At 43.4% G+C, this 17,207-nt stretch overlaps 1 protein-coding gene across 4 annotated transcripts in view; it reads left to right on the forward strand.

The window, feature by feature from the left end:
• LOC115139576 (serine/threonine-protein kinase MRCK beta) overlaps positions 1–17,207 on the forward strand; it is a 142,137-nt gene that overhangs the window by 79,289 nt on the left and 45,641 nt on the right. For all 4 annotated transcript variants that reach the window (XM_029677119.2, XM_029677120.2, XM_029677121.2 and 1 more), the window contains 8 exons: positions 3,854–3,987; positions 4,709–4,951; positions 7,430–7,540; positions 10,093–10,346; positions 10,768–10,873; positions 11,120–11,244; positions 11,396–11,501; positions 14,830–14,978. In XM_029677119.2, coding sequence (XP_029532979.1) covers positions 3,854–3,987; positions 4,709–4,951; positions 7,430–7,540; positions 10,093–10,346; positions 10,768–10,873; positions 11,120–11,244; positions 11,396–11,501; positions 14,830–14,978 — 1,228 coding nt within the window. The remainder of the gene's footprint in view (positions 1–3,853; positions 3,988–4,708; positions 4,952–7,429; positions 7,541–10,092; positions 10,347–10,767; positions 10,874–11,119; positions 11,245–11,395; positions 11,502–14,829; positions 14,979–17,207) is intronic.

Genomic DNA, 17,207 nt, shown 5'->3' on the forward strand with positions numbered 1-17,207 from the left:
CACCTTTATTTTTATTGAATGATGACTCTTCACTTGTTCTGCAAATGGTTCAGAACAGAATCATTCATGCGGGGTTAACAGCAGCAAAAAGGTTATCCTTAGTGCTTGGATTACCCCTACAATCCTCCCGTCTCAAACACGGGGAATCATATTTTCAAGATATTGTTCGTGTAGAGCGATCAGTGGCCATTATAACAAAGCTCGGGCAAATCCAGTTGATGCAAGGGATCTATTATGCTAAACTCTATCAGATGTCAACAACTCTTGACCAAGCAATGGACCTGCATGGTAGGGGAGAGTGGGGACGACATTTTATTTTCTGACAATAATAAAGAGTATTTTTTTATTGTAAACTCAACTTCCTTTCTGTATATGTCATATTGTGCACTCAAATAATTGACTTCTGACAGTATGAAAGTATGTTTATTGTAAAAATAAAATATATATAATATACACACACACACACACACACACAGTTGAAGTGTGAAGTTTATATACACCTTAGCCAATTACATTTAAACTGTTTTTCACAATTCCTGACATTTAATCCTAGTAACAATTCCCTGTCTTAGGTCAGTTAGGATCACCACTTTATTTTAAGAATGTGAAATGTCAGAATAAGTGCAGAGTGATTTATTTCAGCTTTTATTTATTTCATCACATTCCCAGTGGGTCAGAAGTTTACATACACTCAATTAGTATTTGGTAGCATTGCCTTTAAATTGTTTAACTTGGGTCAAATGTTTCGGGTAGCTTTCCACAACCTTCCCACAATAAGTTGGGTGAATTTTGGCCCATTCCTCCTGACAGAGCTGGTGTAACGGAGTCAGGTTTTTGGCCTCCTTGCTCGCACACGCTTTTTCAGTTCTGCCCACAGATTTTCTATGAGATTGAGGTCAGGGCTTTGTGATGGCCACTCCAATACCTTGACTTTGTTGTTATTAAGCTGTTTTGCTACAACTTTGGAAGTACGCTTGGGGTCATTGTCCAGTTGGAAGACCCATTGCGACCAAGCTTCAACTTCCTGAATGATGTCTTGAGATGTTGCTTCAGTATATCCACATAATTGTCCTCCCTCATGATGGCATCTATTTTCTGAAGTGCACCAGTCCCTCCTGCAGCAAATCACCACCACAACATAATGCTGTCACCCCCGTGCTTCACGGTTGGGATGGTGTTCTTTGGCTTGCAAGCCTCCCCCTTTTTCCTCCAAACATAACAATGGTCATTATGGCCAAACAGTTCTATTTTTGTTTCATCAGACCAGAGGACATTTCTCCAAAAAGTACAATTGTTACGAATCCCTTTTGGCCCGACAGTCTAGGGGGGATGGTAATGAGACCCGTAACATAACTCATGCAAATTATAATTGTGACAAAGTAAAAATGAGAACGAAATAACCACGACTACTGAAATCTACCGTCAAACTCAGGGTTTATTAATAAACACACGGTAATGGGGGGAGCAGGAAAAGGGGCTGAGCTGGACCCAAGAAAAGAAACAATAAGTATTCAAAAACACCCCTAAGCTAGACTAGCCTACTTTAACAACAGCTAACTAACTAACCAAAAATACAGTGGGTGGTCCGGTCCGCCCAGTTCTAACTAGTGTATTTAACAAAGTCTACCTACGGGTAGTGTATGCCCATGGGCGACTTGTCTTGGTTTCCCCTTTTCCCACCAGCAAACAAACACAAACACCATAACCAAAAACAATACTCACAGGTGAGGACAAAGTGCTTATGGAGGTGCTCAAACAAAAGAGAGGTTAATACACAAAGAGAGAGTAAAACACAGAGACCTACAGACATGGCATTTAGAGAGAGATTGAGCTCTAGAGCAAACAACTGACAGGGTTTTTAAACCAAGGGAAAGGAACTGTGATAGGGTAGGAAGCAGGAGGTGTGTCTTCTGATTGGGGAGTGATGATTTTCACCTGTGAGGGGAGAAGGAGAGAAAAGAACACAGGATATACACACACACAGGATACACACACAGGATACTGGTATCCGTAACAACAATATTTGTCCCAATATGCAGTTGCAAACCGTCGTCTGGCTTTATGATGGTGGTTTTGGAGCAGTGGCATCTTCCTTGCTGAGTGTCCTTTCATGTTATGTCAATATAGGACTTGTTTTACTGTGGATATACAGTGGGGCAAAAAGGTATTTAGTCAGCCACCAATTGTGCAAGTTCTCCCACCTAAAAAGATGAGGCCTGTAATTTTCATCATAGGTACACTTCAACTATGACAGACAAAATGAGGGGGAAAAATCCAGAAAATCACATTGTAGGATTTTGGAAAATAAGTATTTGGTCAATAAACTTTTGTTATCTCAATACTTTGTTTGCGCGTTTAGTTCACAAATCCAAATTGACGAGACGCAGGCACTTAGTCCAGACGAAAAGTAAAAAAAGTTATATTACAGTTAGTAGAAACATGTCAAACGAAGTATAGAATCAATCTTTAGAATGTTTTTAACAATCTTCAATCATGTTTCAACCGGACAATTCCTTTGTCTTTAGAAATGAAAAGGAACGCAGCTCACTCTCACGGCCGCATGCATGACTTAGCTCATGGCATTCTGCCAGACCTCTTAGTCAAACGGCTCTCATTCGCTCCCCCTTCACAGTAGAAGCCTGAAACAAAGTTCTAAAGACTGCTGACATCTAGTGGAAGCCTTAGGAAGTGCAATCGGACCACATTTTACACTGTATATTGGGTAGGCAAAGACTTGAAAGCCTACAAACCTCAGATTTCCCACTTCCTGGTTGGATTTTTTCTCAGGTTTTTGCCTGCCATTTGAGTTCTGTTATACTCACAGACATCATTCAAACAGTTTTAAAAACTTCAGATTGTTTTCTATCCAAATCTACTAATCATATTGCATATCTTAGCTTCTGGGCCTGAGTAGCAGGCAGTTTACTCTGGGCACCTTATTCATCCAAGCTACTCAATACTGCCCATAAGAAGTTAACAAGAAATTTGTGAAGTGGTTGAAAAATTAGTTTTAATGACTCCTAAATGTATGTAAACTTCCTTCTTCAACTGTATGTATATATATGTGTGGGGGTGCTTTTCTGTTGACACAGTCAGTGATTTATTTAGAATTCAAGGCACACTTAACCAGCATGACTACCACAGTATTCTGCAGCGAAATGCCATACCATCTGGTTTGCCCTTAGTGCGACTATCATTTGGACAATGACCCAAAACGCATCTCCAGGCTGTGTAAAGGCTATTTGACCAAGAAGAAGAGTGATTGAGTGCTGCATCAGATGACCTGGCCTCCACGATCACCCGACCTCAACCCAATTGAGATTGGTTTGGGATGAGTTGGACTGTAGGAAAAGCAGCCAACAAGTGCTAAGCATATGTGGGAACTCTTTCAAGACTGTTGGAAAAGCATTCCTCATGAAGCTGGTTGAGAGAATGCCAAGAGTGTCAAAGGGTGGCTACTTTGAAGAATCTCAAATATATGTATTTGTTATTTCATAGTTTTGATGTCTTCACTATTTTTCTACAAAGTAGAAAATATTAAAAATAAAGAAAAACCTTTTGAGTAGGTGTTGTCCAAACCTTTGACTGGTACTGTGTGTATATATAAGGCACATCTATGGTTCTTCATCTGTAGGGCTCAGTTCTTGTCACCTTTTGCATAAACAAAGTAGTATGTTTTATTAGTTATTTATTAGTTAGTTAGTTTATTTTTACAAAATAAATCAAAGATTTCTTCCTGAAACTCAGTCTGAAGCCCTTCTCCAGTAAAATTGTGACCTTTTGGGAAACATTGACCCTAACCTATCACCATCCCGCTAACCAGGAAGTCCCTCCCCTTTTTGCCATCTTTCAGACTCTGATAAGCTGGAGCACCAGCTGGAGGAGGTGGTGGTGCTGCGCCAGGACTTCGAGAGCTCCTCCTCCAAGCTGAAGACCCTGGACAAGCAGGTCAAAGGCCTTAGACTAGAGAAGGAGGAAATCCACAAGGTAACATCACTCTTCTCCCTCCCCCCGACCTCCAGGCTCATTTTTATTAGTGCACACCATGTGTTTGTTATTGGACAAGTTCAGGCAGCCATAGAAACCCACCATTTTCACATTTTGGTGTGGAGCTGGAGATGATGCATTTGTTCGGTGCTAATTATCTATGTACGTTTTAGTGTCAGTCGAGCTTATAATTGGTAGTTCACTGATTACTTTTTATTTCTCTCCCGATTCCTCTCCTCTCATCCTCCTTTCTCTCTCTTTCTCTCATGCTTTCGCTCCCTCTCCTCATTTCATCTACTCACCTTTCATTCTGTCTGTCTCTGTCTGTTTCTCTCTCACCATCTCTCCTGCCTCCTCTGCTCTCTCTCTTTTCTTTTGCTGCCCTCTCACTCCCTCCCACCCTTCCTCCTCTGCTCTCTTTTCTTTTGCTGCCCTCTCACTCCCTCCCACCCTTCCTCCTCTGCTCTCTTTTATTTTGCTTCCCTCTCACCCTTCCTCCTCTGCTCTCTCCTGACTTTCTTTCTCTCCATTTCCCTCGCCTCTCTCACCTACCCACCCACCCTTTCACTCAACCTTTCTCTCCCTTCCTTCTCTTCCCTATCTACAACCTACCTCCCCCACATCTCACCCTCCTTCCTTCTTTCCCACTCTCTCCCTCCCTTATCTACTCTCTCCACCTCTCTCTCACCCCCATGCTTCCCCTCTCCTTCTCCACCAACAGCAACTGGTGGAGTCCCTGGAGCGCCTCAAGTCCCAGACCAAGGAGCTGAAGGAGGCCCATAGCCAGCGGAAACTGGCCCTTCAGGAGTTCTCTGAGCTGAGTGAACGCATGGCCGAGCTGCGTTCCACCAAGCAGCGCCTCTCGCGCCAGCTCCGCGACAAGGAGGAGGAGATGGATGCTGCTGTGCAGAAGGTGGACGCAATGCGCCAGGACATCCGCAAGACTGAGAAGACTCGCAAGGAGGTGAGACGGAAAAGTGACTAGCGCGCTGCTCACTAATGCTAACACTTAAAGTGCTAGCATTTAGCTTGTAAGTAACAATTTGCTTGGTTTTGCTTTATAACACTTAGCTCGCTAACAGTTAGCTTACTAACCTTTACCTTGCTAGTACTTAGATTGCTAACTCTTAGCTTGCTAATGTTTATCTTGTTCACTTGCTAAGTCTTTGCTTGCTAGCATCAATAATGGTGGATAATTTAAGAGAGTTCACTCAGGCCATTTACTGTTGAAAAAAATTGTCACGGTTCCTGTCTTTGTAAGTGGTCGTTTTCTCTCGTGAGTATACTTTCCCGTGTGAGCTCACGGTTCCTTCATTATCTCTGGCATGCTCACGCGAGATAGGGAACAGCTGCTTCTGGTCAACTTATTGTCCCCACCACGCTCGCCCCACCCACCCCATCCTGACCAGAAACAATTCGCCAGTGAGATGTCTCCTTTCTCTATAGTCTCTGGGACACCACCTCTGCAGGTCAGGGGCAATAAGCAAACCAGAGTGGCCCTGCCCCGACCTGAAAACATTTAGGTGGTTTCGCTTTCTCTACCATCTCTGGTAACATTTGGCTTGCTAAGTCTTAGCTTACTAACATTAAGTTCACTAACACTTAGCATGCTAACAATTGTGGATAAAGTTAGCATGCCGGAGGTGGAATGGCAATGTGTTAGCAACATTAAGCAAATTAGCAATGTTTAGCTTTCTGTGATAAGGGCATAATTGGTTGTGGTTGATTTGTGTATTATTAACTGTGTGTGTGCTTATGTGACTGTGTCTATACAAGAATACCAGACTCTAAACCTCAACACACAACCTGTTTTAGTGCTATGGCTCCTCCTGCCGTTCAGAAAGCACAAACCAACTTTTCTCCTCTTGTCACGCCCTGACCATAGAGATGTTTATTCTCTATGTTGGTTAGGTCGGGTGTGATTAAGGGTGGGTTATCTAGGTGAATTATATATCTATGTTGGCCTGGTATGGCAGCTGTTTATCGTTGTCTCTGATTGGGGATCATATTTAGGTAGCCATTACCCCATTGTGCTTTGTGGGATCTTGTCTATGTATAGTTGCCTGCGAGCACTACCTGAGCTTCACGTTTCGTTTAGCGTTTTTTGTTTTCTTTGAGTTTCACTACCTAATAAAGAGGATGGAACTATACCATGCTGCATCTTGGTCCACTCATTATAACGATCGTGACACCTCTCCAGCTGTATCTTTTATCATCAGCTTTTTATCCATTTGTTTATTTCTCCATTTGAATGTCAGAATCCCCTTAACCTCTCTGGGATATGTGGGACGCTAGCGTCTCACCTGGCCAAAAGCCAGGGAGAATGTAGAGCGCCAAATTCAAATAAATTACTATAAAAATCAAACTTTCATTAAATCACACATGCAAGATAGCAAATTAAAGCTACACTTGTTGTGAATCCAGCTAACATGTCAGATTTCAAAAAGGCTTTTTGGTGAAAGCATACGATGCTATTATCTGAGGATACCACCTCCGTAAACAAAGAGAGAATAGTATATTTCAACCCTGCAGGTGCGACACAGAACGCAGAAATAAAAATATAAATCATGCCTTACCTTTGACGAGCTTCTTCTGTTGGCACTCCAATATGTCCCATACACATCACAAATGGTCCTTTTGTTAGATTAATTCCGTCGATATATATCCAAAATGTCCATTTATTTGGCGCGTTTGATCCAGAAAAACACCTGTTCCAACTTGCGCAACGTGACTACAAAATATCTCAAAAGTTACCTGTGAACTTTACTCTATGCAAACGGAACGCCGGAGTTCTGTTTGCGTCTCTCTGTTTGCGTCTCTCTCTACACAGTTCTACGTACCTAAGTGCAGCTGAATTTTTTTGGAACGGACCGTATAAGATACACCATAGCTCAGTTTGCATAGAGTTTGTAGAGCCCTTTTAGGGGTTAGGAAACATAATACACACACTGCCAAAACAACCCAGGGTTGTATCTCAGTAGTCCTAAAATAGCATCCTCCACCTCCACTGACATTGAAGAACTAGGCAGGTTAAAGCGAATTCCTAGAAGGCTTCCTCCATATTGCTTTGGCCTTGCCTGTGTTTTTAGATTAGTGCAGAGTTTAGACTATTGGCATGCACCCTCAGGCCTTCCCCGAGATGTGCGCTAAGAGTCCACATGGGTTTTGGTGACCCCAGCTGAAGTTAATGGGGACAGGGAGGGTGATAAACCAATGTCTCATCTCCTCACCATCTCCCAAATACTGTTCATTCATATTCACAGTACTGGTATGCATAATGCCAATACACATATTTACTCAATACATGCCCATGAATGTTTGGTGTGGTTCAGAATGAGAACGTGGTATATGTGTGCATAAATATTTCCTGGTGGAAGGATATAAAACTCTGTGTGTATGTTGACGTTAACCTCTGCTTTGTCTCAATGTGTTTGTGTGTTAGCTGGAGGCCCAGTTGGAGGATGCCAAGGCGGAGGCATCTAAGCAGCGTAAGCTGCGCGAGCACAGCGAGGTCTACTCCAAACAGCTGGAGATGGAACTGGAGATCCTCAAGGTCAGAGTTCACACGCGCTCCTTTTCACTGATGTTCCTGTGCTCTTTCACGTTCTCTCCCCTCTCCCTCCTCTACCTGTCTCAACTCTCCTCTCCCTACCCTACTAGTACCTCTCCTTCTCCCCACCTACCTCTTTCTCCTTTCCCTGCTGTGCTTCCCTTTTCCACCATTTTCCCTATTGTCGTACTCTCTCCCCTATCCCCCTGCTCTCCCTTTCATTATCTTTCCCCTCCCCCACTTCCTCGCTCTCTCCACTATCCTCGTACTCTCTCCCCTCCCTTCCCCCCAGCTAGCTGAGGGGTCTTCCCTCTGGCATGGCTATATATAGTTGTGTGTGTGTGTTTGTTGTTGTTGGCAATGGGTCTAGACTAACAGCTGGCCCCCATAGAGCATTATGGAGGCTTGACTGGGTTGCATTAGAGCAAGGTTTATGGCCTGGCATGCGAAACTACTTTACTGTATATACTTCTTATCTAAACCAGGGCTGACTCAGTCAGGGCTGGATTGGGAGGTCCCTTGGCTTCTAGGAAGCAAGGCAATAATGATGAGAGAAAAAATGAGAGAAGCATTTCAGACATTCTTGTCTGTCGTTTTTGTGACGTTGCTAGCCTGTCACTTTGTCCACCCCATTTTCAGATTTTTTCCTTTTCAACAGGGGTTCAAACTGTAGAACCCAGTTCCTACATTTGAATATAAAAATGGATTTTATCCAACAAAACAATGCTACATTTTATCTCTGGGACCCTCAGGATGACAAATCAGAGCAAGATTACTGAATGTAAGTACATTATTTACCCTCAGAGATGAATGTATCACACCAGTTGCCGTGATGAAAGTGTTGTTGTACACTCTCCTCAAACAATAGCATGGTAGTTTTTTATTGTGAAAGCTACTGTAAATTGGACAAAGCAGTTAGATTAACAAGAATTTAAGCTTTCTGCCCATGTCCGGGAAAGTTTGTTACTTACATCATTCTAGTCACAATAGCACACGTATGCAACAACCGTCCCGGTATAGGGACACCGATCCCGTAGATCCTTAACCTCTCTGGGATTTGTGGGACGGTAGCGTCCCCCACCCCGCCAACAGCCAGTGAAAGTGCAGGGCGCCAAATTCAAAACAACAAAAATCTCATAATTACAATTCCTCAAGCATACAAGTATTTTACACCATTTTAAAGATACAATTCTCGTTAATCCAGCCACAGTGTCTGATTTCAAAAACGCTTTACAGAGAAATCACCACAAACGATTATATTAGGTCACCACCAACTCACAGAAAAACACAGCCATTTTTCCAGCCAAAGAGCGAAGTCACAAAAAGCACAAATAGAGATAAAATGAATCACTAACCTTTGATGATCTTCATCAGATGACACTCATAGGACTTCATGTTACACAATACATGTATGTTTTGTTCGATAAAGTGCATACTTTTACCAAAAAAATGTCATTTTACATTGGTGCGTTACGTTCAGTAGTTCTAAAACATGCGGTGATTTTGCAGAGAGCCACATCTATTTACAGAAATACTCATTATAAATGTTGATGAAAAATACAAGTGTTATACATGGAATTAGAGATATACTTCTCCTTAATGCAACCGCTGTGTCAGATTTCCCAAAAACTTATGGAAAAAGCAAACCATGCAATAATCTGTGTACAGCGTTCAGACAACAAAGCAGCCAAAAAGATATCCGCCATATTGGGTATTAGTCATAAATTAGTCATAAATAGCATTATAAATATTCACTTACCTTTGATGATCCTCATCAGAATGCACTCCCAGGAATCGCAGTTCCACAATAAATGTTTGTTTTGTTCGATAATGTCCATTTATGTCCAAATAGCTTCTTTTGTTAGGGCGTTTGGTAAACAAATCCAAAAGCGCGTTCAGGTCCAGCCGAACATCGGACGAAAATGTAAAGTTCCGTTACAGCCCGTAGAAACTTGTCAAACTAAGTATAGAATCATTCTTTAGGAAGTTTTTATCATAAATCTTCAATGTTCCAACCGGAGAATTCCTATGTCTGTAGAAAAGCAATGGAACGAGAGCTAACTCTCGTGACCGCGCCTCAGAGCCTGTGGCACTCTGCCAGACACCTGACTCATTCCTCTCTCATTCGGTCCTACTTCACAGTAGAAGCCTCAAACAAAGTTCTAAAGACTGTTAGTGGAAGCCGTAGGGAGTGCAACATAACCAATATCCCAATGTATCTACAATAAGGGCTGAGTTAAACTACAAGCCTCAGATTTCTCACTTCTTGGTTGGATTTATCTCAGGTTTTCGCCTGCCATATGAGTTGTGTTATACTCAGACATCATTCTAACAGTTTTTTAGAAACTTCAGTGTTTTCTATCCAATACTACTAATAATATGCATATATTAGCATCTGGGACAGAGTAGCAGGCAATTTACTCTGGGCACCTTATTCATCTAAGCTACTCAAACCTGCCCCCGTGTCACCAAGAAGTTAAGAGGATTTATAAACTTTCTCTCTCATGTTGTACATTTCTTGTTTATTTGCCATTTCTCTCGCTTCCTCCCCCCAGGTGAAGCAGCTGGGCAGCGCGCTCGGCAGCGGAAGCAGCAGCCCAGGGCTGCTTCAGGAGCTGTCCAAGGTAAAGTCGGAGCTGGATAAGAAGGTGCTGTCCTACGAGGAGGAGCTGGTGCGCCGCGAGGCCTCCCACACCAGCGAGCTCAAGGGCCTCCGGAAAGAGCTCCACGACTCAGAGGGCCAGCAGCTCTCCCTTAACAAGGAGCTGCTTGTACTCAAGGACAAGCTGGAGAAAGCCAAGAAAGAGAGGTGGGTTTAGGATAGGCTTTTCCAAGAGCAAGAGGTGGGTTAGGATAGTAGAGGTCTAGCTAGGACAGGTTTTAATAGCATAGGCTTTGTTGAGAGTGAAAGGTGGGCTAGGCTAGCATCCACTATAATTATTTATACCCATTGATTCTTGGAGAATATAACTTGTGAGCTCAGTTCAACTGTCGTCCCCCATCAGAACCCCAAATATAAACTTGTTTTACTCCAACCTTTGTAATCAACCTAATTATAAACAAGTACTACAGCTTCAAAACAAGCCTTTCATTTCGAGCTCATATGAACCGTCTATAGATGTAAGAGGGGCTACATTTGCCCTGTCCCCAAGCTGTTTAACCAAGGGTGACCGACTGTTTGACCTGCAGACTTGAGTACTTGAGATCTCATTCTGTGCGTGTGTGTGCAGGCAAACCGAGATGGACGAGGCAGTAGGCGCTCTGAAGGACAAGTACGAGCGTGAGCGCAGCATGCTGACCGAGGACAACGGCAAGCTGACCGCGGAGACCGACAGGGTAAGGACCACACATACGTACAGAGGTACACGCTGTGGGAAAGACAGGCGTTGTGACTGGACACTTAACCTGACACTCTCTCTTGCTATCGCTCTTTTCTTCTCCCCCCCACTCTCTACCTCTTTCCTGCTCTCTCCTTTCCTGTCACTCTCTTTTTCTCTCTCCCCCCTCTCCATCTCCCCCACTATCTCCCGGTCCCCCGTCCCCCCCTCCATCTCCTGCTATCTCCCGCTTTCTCTCTCTCAGCTGTGTACGTTTGTGGACAAGCTGACCGCTCAGAACCGTCAGCTGGAGGACGAGCTGCAGGACCTGGCCTCCAAGAAGGAGAGCGTGGCTCACTGGGAGGCCCAGATTGCCGAGATCATTCAGTGGTGAGGGGAAAGGCAGCTATACGGGGCCGTGAACTTGTCCAATAGGATAGCAAATGTTCCTTTTCTGTTTTTAAAATGTTTAAACCCTGTGTACGGCCTGTATAGATTCTTCAGAAACCTTTCCCAAGCTGATGTCTGTCTGACCCCGTAGGGTGAGCGATGAGAAGGACGCCCGCGGCTACCTGCAGGCCTTGGCCTCCAAGATGACCGAGGAGCTCGAGTCACTCCGCTGCTCCAGCCTGGGCCCCAGGCCCCTGGTAAGATGGGTACCAGAGAGAAACCCACGCACACGCCCCATCCCCTCCGGGGTGTTTGTATCCAGGAACTATATATGTCATTGTTAAATTACCCCCCCGGTCTGAGCGCAGGCGTCTCCTTTCCCTTGTTGTCGTGATTCTAAAGTTCCCTTACTGAACACATTTATCCTTTCATAACAACTTGTTTTACACACGCTCTATTGACACTACACCCGGATGTTAATTGAAGCAGGTCAGGTGCCTGACTGGGAGGGTACAGCAGCTGTTTCTGAGCACCACAAGCTGTGTAGTGTGTAGGCTACACCCTGTCTACTCATTTTACCTTGTCATTACTGCTGTGCTGTGGTATAAACCTACAATTTTTCCGATGCCCCAGTGGTGCTTCCCAGTGTAAGTTTGCCGGAATGACTCATAGGAGCGTGAGGGTACAAGTACACCCCCTGGACAGAACGGTAATCTGTCGCAGGGCCTTCCTTACCCCCAATATATTTCCTTAATGCTGAGTGCCAAGTACAGACAAATCCTATTTTTATAGTTTGGTATCAACCTTCCAATCTCAGGGCGAACACGCTAACACAAGGCCACACTGAGTTGGCCCCATAGTGCACGACTTTTGACCAGAGCCCTATGTATGGAATACGGTGCTTTTGGAGTAAGTTTGACTTACTGTAGGCCCATAGGGCTCCTGTTAAAAGTACAGAACTATGTATGGTATAGGTTGCTTATGGAGTAGGTTTGACTTGCTGTAGGCCCATAGGGCTCCTGTTAAAAGTACAGAACTATGTATGGAATAGGGTGCTTATGGAGTAGGTTTGACTTGCTGTAGGCCCATAGCGCTCCTGTTAAAAGTACAGAACTATGTATGGTATAGGGTGCTTATGGAGTAGGTTTGACTTGCTGTAGGCCCATAGGGCTCCTGTTAAAAGTACAGAACTATGTATGGTATAGGGTGCTTATGGAGTAGGTTTGACTTGCTGTAGGCCCATAGTTCTGTACTTTTAACAGGAGCCCTATGTATGGAATAGGGTGCTTATGGAGTAGGTTTGACTTGCTGTAGGCCCATAGGGCTCCTGTTAAAAGTACAGAACTATGTATGGTATAGGGTGCTTATGGAGTAGGTTTGACTTGCTGTAGGCCCATAGGGCTCCTGTTAAAAGTACAGAACTATGTATGGTATAGGGTGCTTATGGAGTAGGTTTGACTTGCTGTAGGCCCATAGGGCTCCTGTTAAAAGTACAGAACTATGTATGGAATAGGGTGCTTATGGAGTAGGTTTGACTTGCTGTAGGCCCATAGGGCTCCTGTTAAAAGTACAGAACTATGTATGGAATAGGGTGCTTATGGAGTAGGTTTGACTTGCTGTAGGCCCATAGGGCTCCTGTTAAAAGTACAGAACTATGTATGGTATAGGGTGCTTATGGAGTAGATTTGACTTGCTGTAGGCCCATAGGGCTCCTGTTAAAAGTACAGAACTATGTATGGAATAGGGTGCTTATGGAGTAGGTTTGACTTGCTGTAGGCCCATAGGGCTCCTGTTAAAAGTACAGAACTATGTATGGTATAGGGTGCTTATGGAGTAGGTTTGACTTGCTGTAGGCCCATAGGGCTCCTGTTAAAAGTACAGAACTATGTATGGAATAGGGTGCTTATGGAGTAGGTTTGACTTGCTGTAGGCCCATAGGGCTCCTGTTAAAAGTACAGAACTATGTATGGAATAGGGTGCTTATGGAGTAGGTTTGACTTGCTGTAGGCCCATAGTTCTGTACTTTAAACAGGAGCCCTATGGGCCTACATTGAAAATAAGAATAATTTTTTCTTAACTGACTTGCCTAGTTAAATAATAAATAAATGCTGTTTAATCAGCTTCTTGATATGCCACACCTGTCAGGTGGATGGATTATTTTGGCAAAGGAGAAATGCTCACTAGCAGGGATATAAACACATTTGTACTCAACATTTAGGAGAAATAAGCTTTTTGTGCTTATGGAAGATTTCTGGGATCTTTTATTTCAGCTCATTAAACATGGGACCAACACTTTAGGTGTTGCGTTTATATTTTTGTTCAGTGCAATTAAAAATGGAAAGCCATAAGTATTCAACCACTTTGTTATGGCAAGTCTAAATAAGTTGCATGGACTCACTCTGTGTGCAATCATTTTGTTAAACATGATTTTTTTTATGACATCTCATCTTTGTATTTCACACATACAATTATATGTACGGTTTCGCAGTCGAGCAGTGAATTTCAAACACAGATTCAACCTCAAAGACCAGGGAGGTTTTCCAATGCCTTGCAAAGGGCACCTATTGGTAGAAGGCACTGTATTTGACATGGCTTTCAGTCACAATGAACAAAATGTAAGCAATTACTTTTCATATAGCACTCAAGCTACTTTGAGTAGAAAGGGCTCCACATTTGTGCTGTGCAAAAAGTACACACAATTTAATGTCCTGGACTGTGCTCCATATTGACGTTTGTACAGTGGTTCACATACACTATATAGCACTGTATCGATCCTGAATGTGATATTGATATGAGCATCCATTCCAGACATATTGCCCCCCCCCCCCCCTTCTCTCTCTCTTTCTCTCCTGTCTCTCTTGCTCTTTCTCTAACCTCCCCCCATATGATGCGTCATCATTTCCTGGCTCGTTAGGCCGCGATGTTACGCGATCCGCCAGCATCCACGGAATGTCATCCTGAAAAGTCCATTTGTCATCGGCAGCTGAATGGCGCTCCCTCCTTCGCTCAATTTAACACGTCCATCGCATTGTGTTTGTGAAAGAGGGTAGGGTGGAATTAATGAAATCTCATAGGATTTTTTGCACCTGCTGAATTGTATTTTAGTTGGGCCGATATGGTTATGTTTGAGGTTTTATTGTTGAACAGGTGTTTTCATTGAGGCCATGTTCAGTTATCTTTTTTTCTAGAATGACGGATTCTTACGTCTTACACACTCTATTGAATTACATGTGGACTATTACATCACAGCTTGATTATAGACAGGAACCCAGTGATTCCTGGGAAACCAGTCACCAGACTTACCATGGAGAGACTGTGAATACAGGAGCAGATTCAGCACATAGAGGAAGTCACCTTATTGGCCAGTTGCAGAGTCACTCATCTCTGACAGGAATCAGTTAAGTGACTTAGTTAGCTCATTTTGGCCCACCAGAGAATCCAAACCACATTCCTGGTGTTGTCAGCGCCGTACTCTTAACTGCACCCCATACTCAGAGCGAGTTGAATTGACCACTGATTAATGTAATCACATGAAACCTTGCTCCCCACCCTGAATACAATATAATAATCCTGCCTCATCCCCAGGACCCCCTGTGGAAGGTGCGCCGCAGCCAGAAGCTGGACATGTCGGCCCGTCTGGAGCTGCAGTCGGCCCTGGACGCTGAGATTCGGGCCAAGCAGCTCGTCCAGGAGGAGCTCCACAAGTTCAAGGCCGCCAACATCTCCTTTGAAAGGTCAGCCCCGCCCAGGCGACCCCCACCGTAAAGAAGAGAATGTGCTCAACTCTAAATCCTCTTATGTAATGGCATAGGTTTTGCCTTGCACCTTCCTCAGTGCGCGTGGTGTGACGCACCGGAATTGCAAGGAAGGCGCTGCCATACGATGTTGCAGCTTTGTTTTGTTACAATATTAGTTTTATTTTTCAGATACACAATATAAAGCATTCTATTTGGAATATGTGACCGGCCAGCTCAATTCAGTATTGTGGAGCAAAATTTGAAATGGTGTTTTTTACATTGGATAAAGTAGAGACTCATGCATTTCAGGAACAATGGGAACGTAATTTTGCTTTGAAAGTTGATAAACTTGTAACCCCACTTTTTTAGAAAATGGCCTTTTAATGTTTTGGTACACCTACTGGAGAGCTCTTTGTCTACACCCATTGAGCATCGTTCACACCTCTAAAGACTTAGCCCCACCCATCCCTTTAACCTGTTACTCTTACCCTCTACTTTTTTGAACATTCTGTTAAAAATCGCAACATTTCAGCGCCCTGCTACTCATGCCAGGAATATAGTACATTCATATGATTAGAATGTGTGGATAGAAAACACTCAGACGTTTCTAAAACTGGTTAAATCACGACTGTGGCTATAACATAACGTGCGTTACATCGGAAAGCGCAGGAAAACCTGATCACAGAAAATGGAAATAAATATCCTTGCGTCACTTCCAGCAATTGTTAACAGTGAATCGAATTACATAAGACCGAGGTTTCAACTCCCACAGCATCCCCATGTTGTCTAGAGTCTTGTGATTTGATTCAGCTTTGATTCTTGGTTGAACCGAATCAGGGGAACCACTTACCTCCAGTCTCCGCCCAGATAATTTGGAAGAGCTCCCTCCTGAAATTTTTTCCAAGACGACAGCTAATGATTTTTACATCGCCTCCTGATGAATTGTATCGCTTATTAACGTGTACTAATACCTAAAGTTGCATTACAAAAGTATTTCGAAGTGTTTTGTGAAAGTTTATCGTCGACTTTTTGAATTTTAAAAAATTACGTTACGTTATGAAACGCTGTTTTTTTCCGTTGATCACACAGTACACATATAATGATATCTAGGCTATATATGGACCGATTTAATCGAAAAAAAGACCCAATAGTGATTATGGGACATCTAGGAGTGCCAACAAAGAAGATGGTCAAAGGTAATGAATGTTTTCTATTTTATTGTGCGGTTTGTGTAACGCCGAATATGCAAATTATTTTGTTTACGTCCCCTGCGGGTCTTTTGTGGTGTTACATGCTATCAGATAATAGCTTCTCATGCTTTCGCCGAAAAGCATTTTAAAAATCTGACTTGTTGCCTGGATTCACAACGAGTGTAGCTTTAATTCAATACCCTGCATGTGTATTTGAATGAATGTTTGAGTTTTAACTAATACTATTAGCATTTAGCGTAGCGCATTTGCATTTCCAGAGCTCTAGTTGGGACGCAAGCGTCCCGAGTAGAAGCAAGAGGTTTTAAGGATTCACATGTGAGTCCATGTACTAAACAACCAAAGATTAAGGCTAAAGGCTGGTTTATACTACGGGTGTGTTTGTAAATTTACAATCTGGAGTGCCAGAGTGTGCTCAAAGTGCTGAATTCAGAGCATTGTCATATTGTCCGTTTGTAAATTCAGAGCATTTCGCTCTGTGTTCAGTGTGCGTACTGGATGTTCTGGCCGGAGTAGGGTTGATCCGAGCGTTCTGACCTAACGGCAGCAGTCAAGTACCCACGCTAACTGGCTAACGTTGGCTAGCTTGCTAGCTACTTCGACACCTATGAGAGAACAGCTCATTCTGACCATTTTACTCACCCTAGCAGAGCTGGTTAGGCTGTTTTTATGTTATTCAGAGCATTGGTGACTGTAACTGTGCTGCTGGCAACAATTTAATTACGCTTTTTTACCAACAATAACTGACACCGGCCGTATTCAACGGGTGTTGAGCGTTCGGAAATGTCAGTTATTCTGTGCTCCGGCACACTCAGACAACAGTGCTCTGAAATCGCAGTTGATAGCCAGAGTGAATTTATCAGCTATGTCTATTGACAGTTGTCGCAGTGACATCATGAACATTCTATTAAAATGGTTACTTGCATAGTAGAGGTCTTTTGTTTAGATGTGTAGCTAGTGGCGCATCGGTCTAAGGCACTGCATCTCAGGGCTAGAGGCATCACTATAGACCCTGGTT

The sequence above is a fragment of the Oncorhynchus nerka genome, linkage group LG13 (assembly GCF_034236695.1).
Source record: "Oncorhynchus nerka isolate Pitt River linkage group LG13, Oner_Uvic_2.0, whole genome shotgun sequence".
In the NCBI taxonomy this organism is placed as follows: Eukaryota; Metazoa; Chordata; class Actinopteri; order Salmoniformes; family Salmonidae; genus Oncorhynchus; species Oncorhynchus nerka.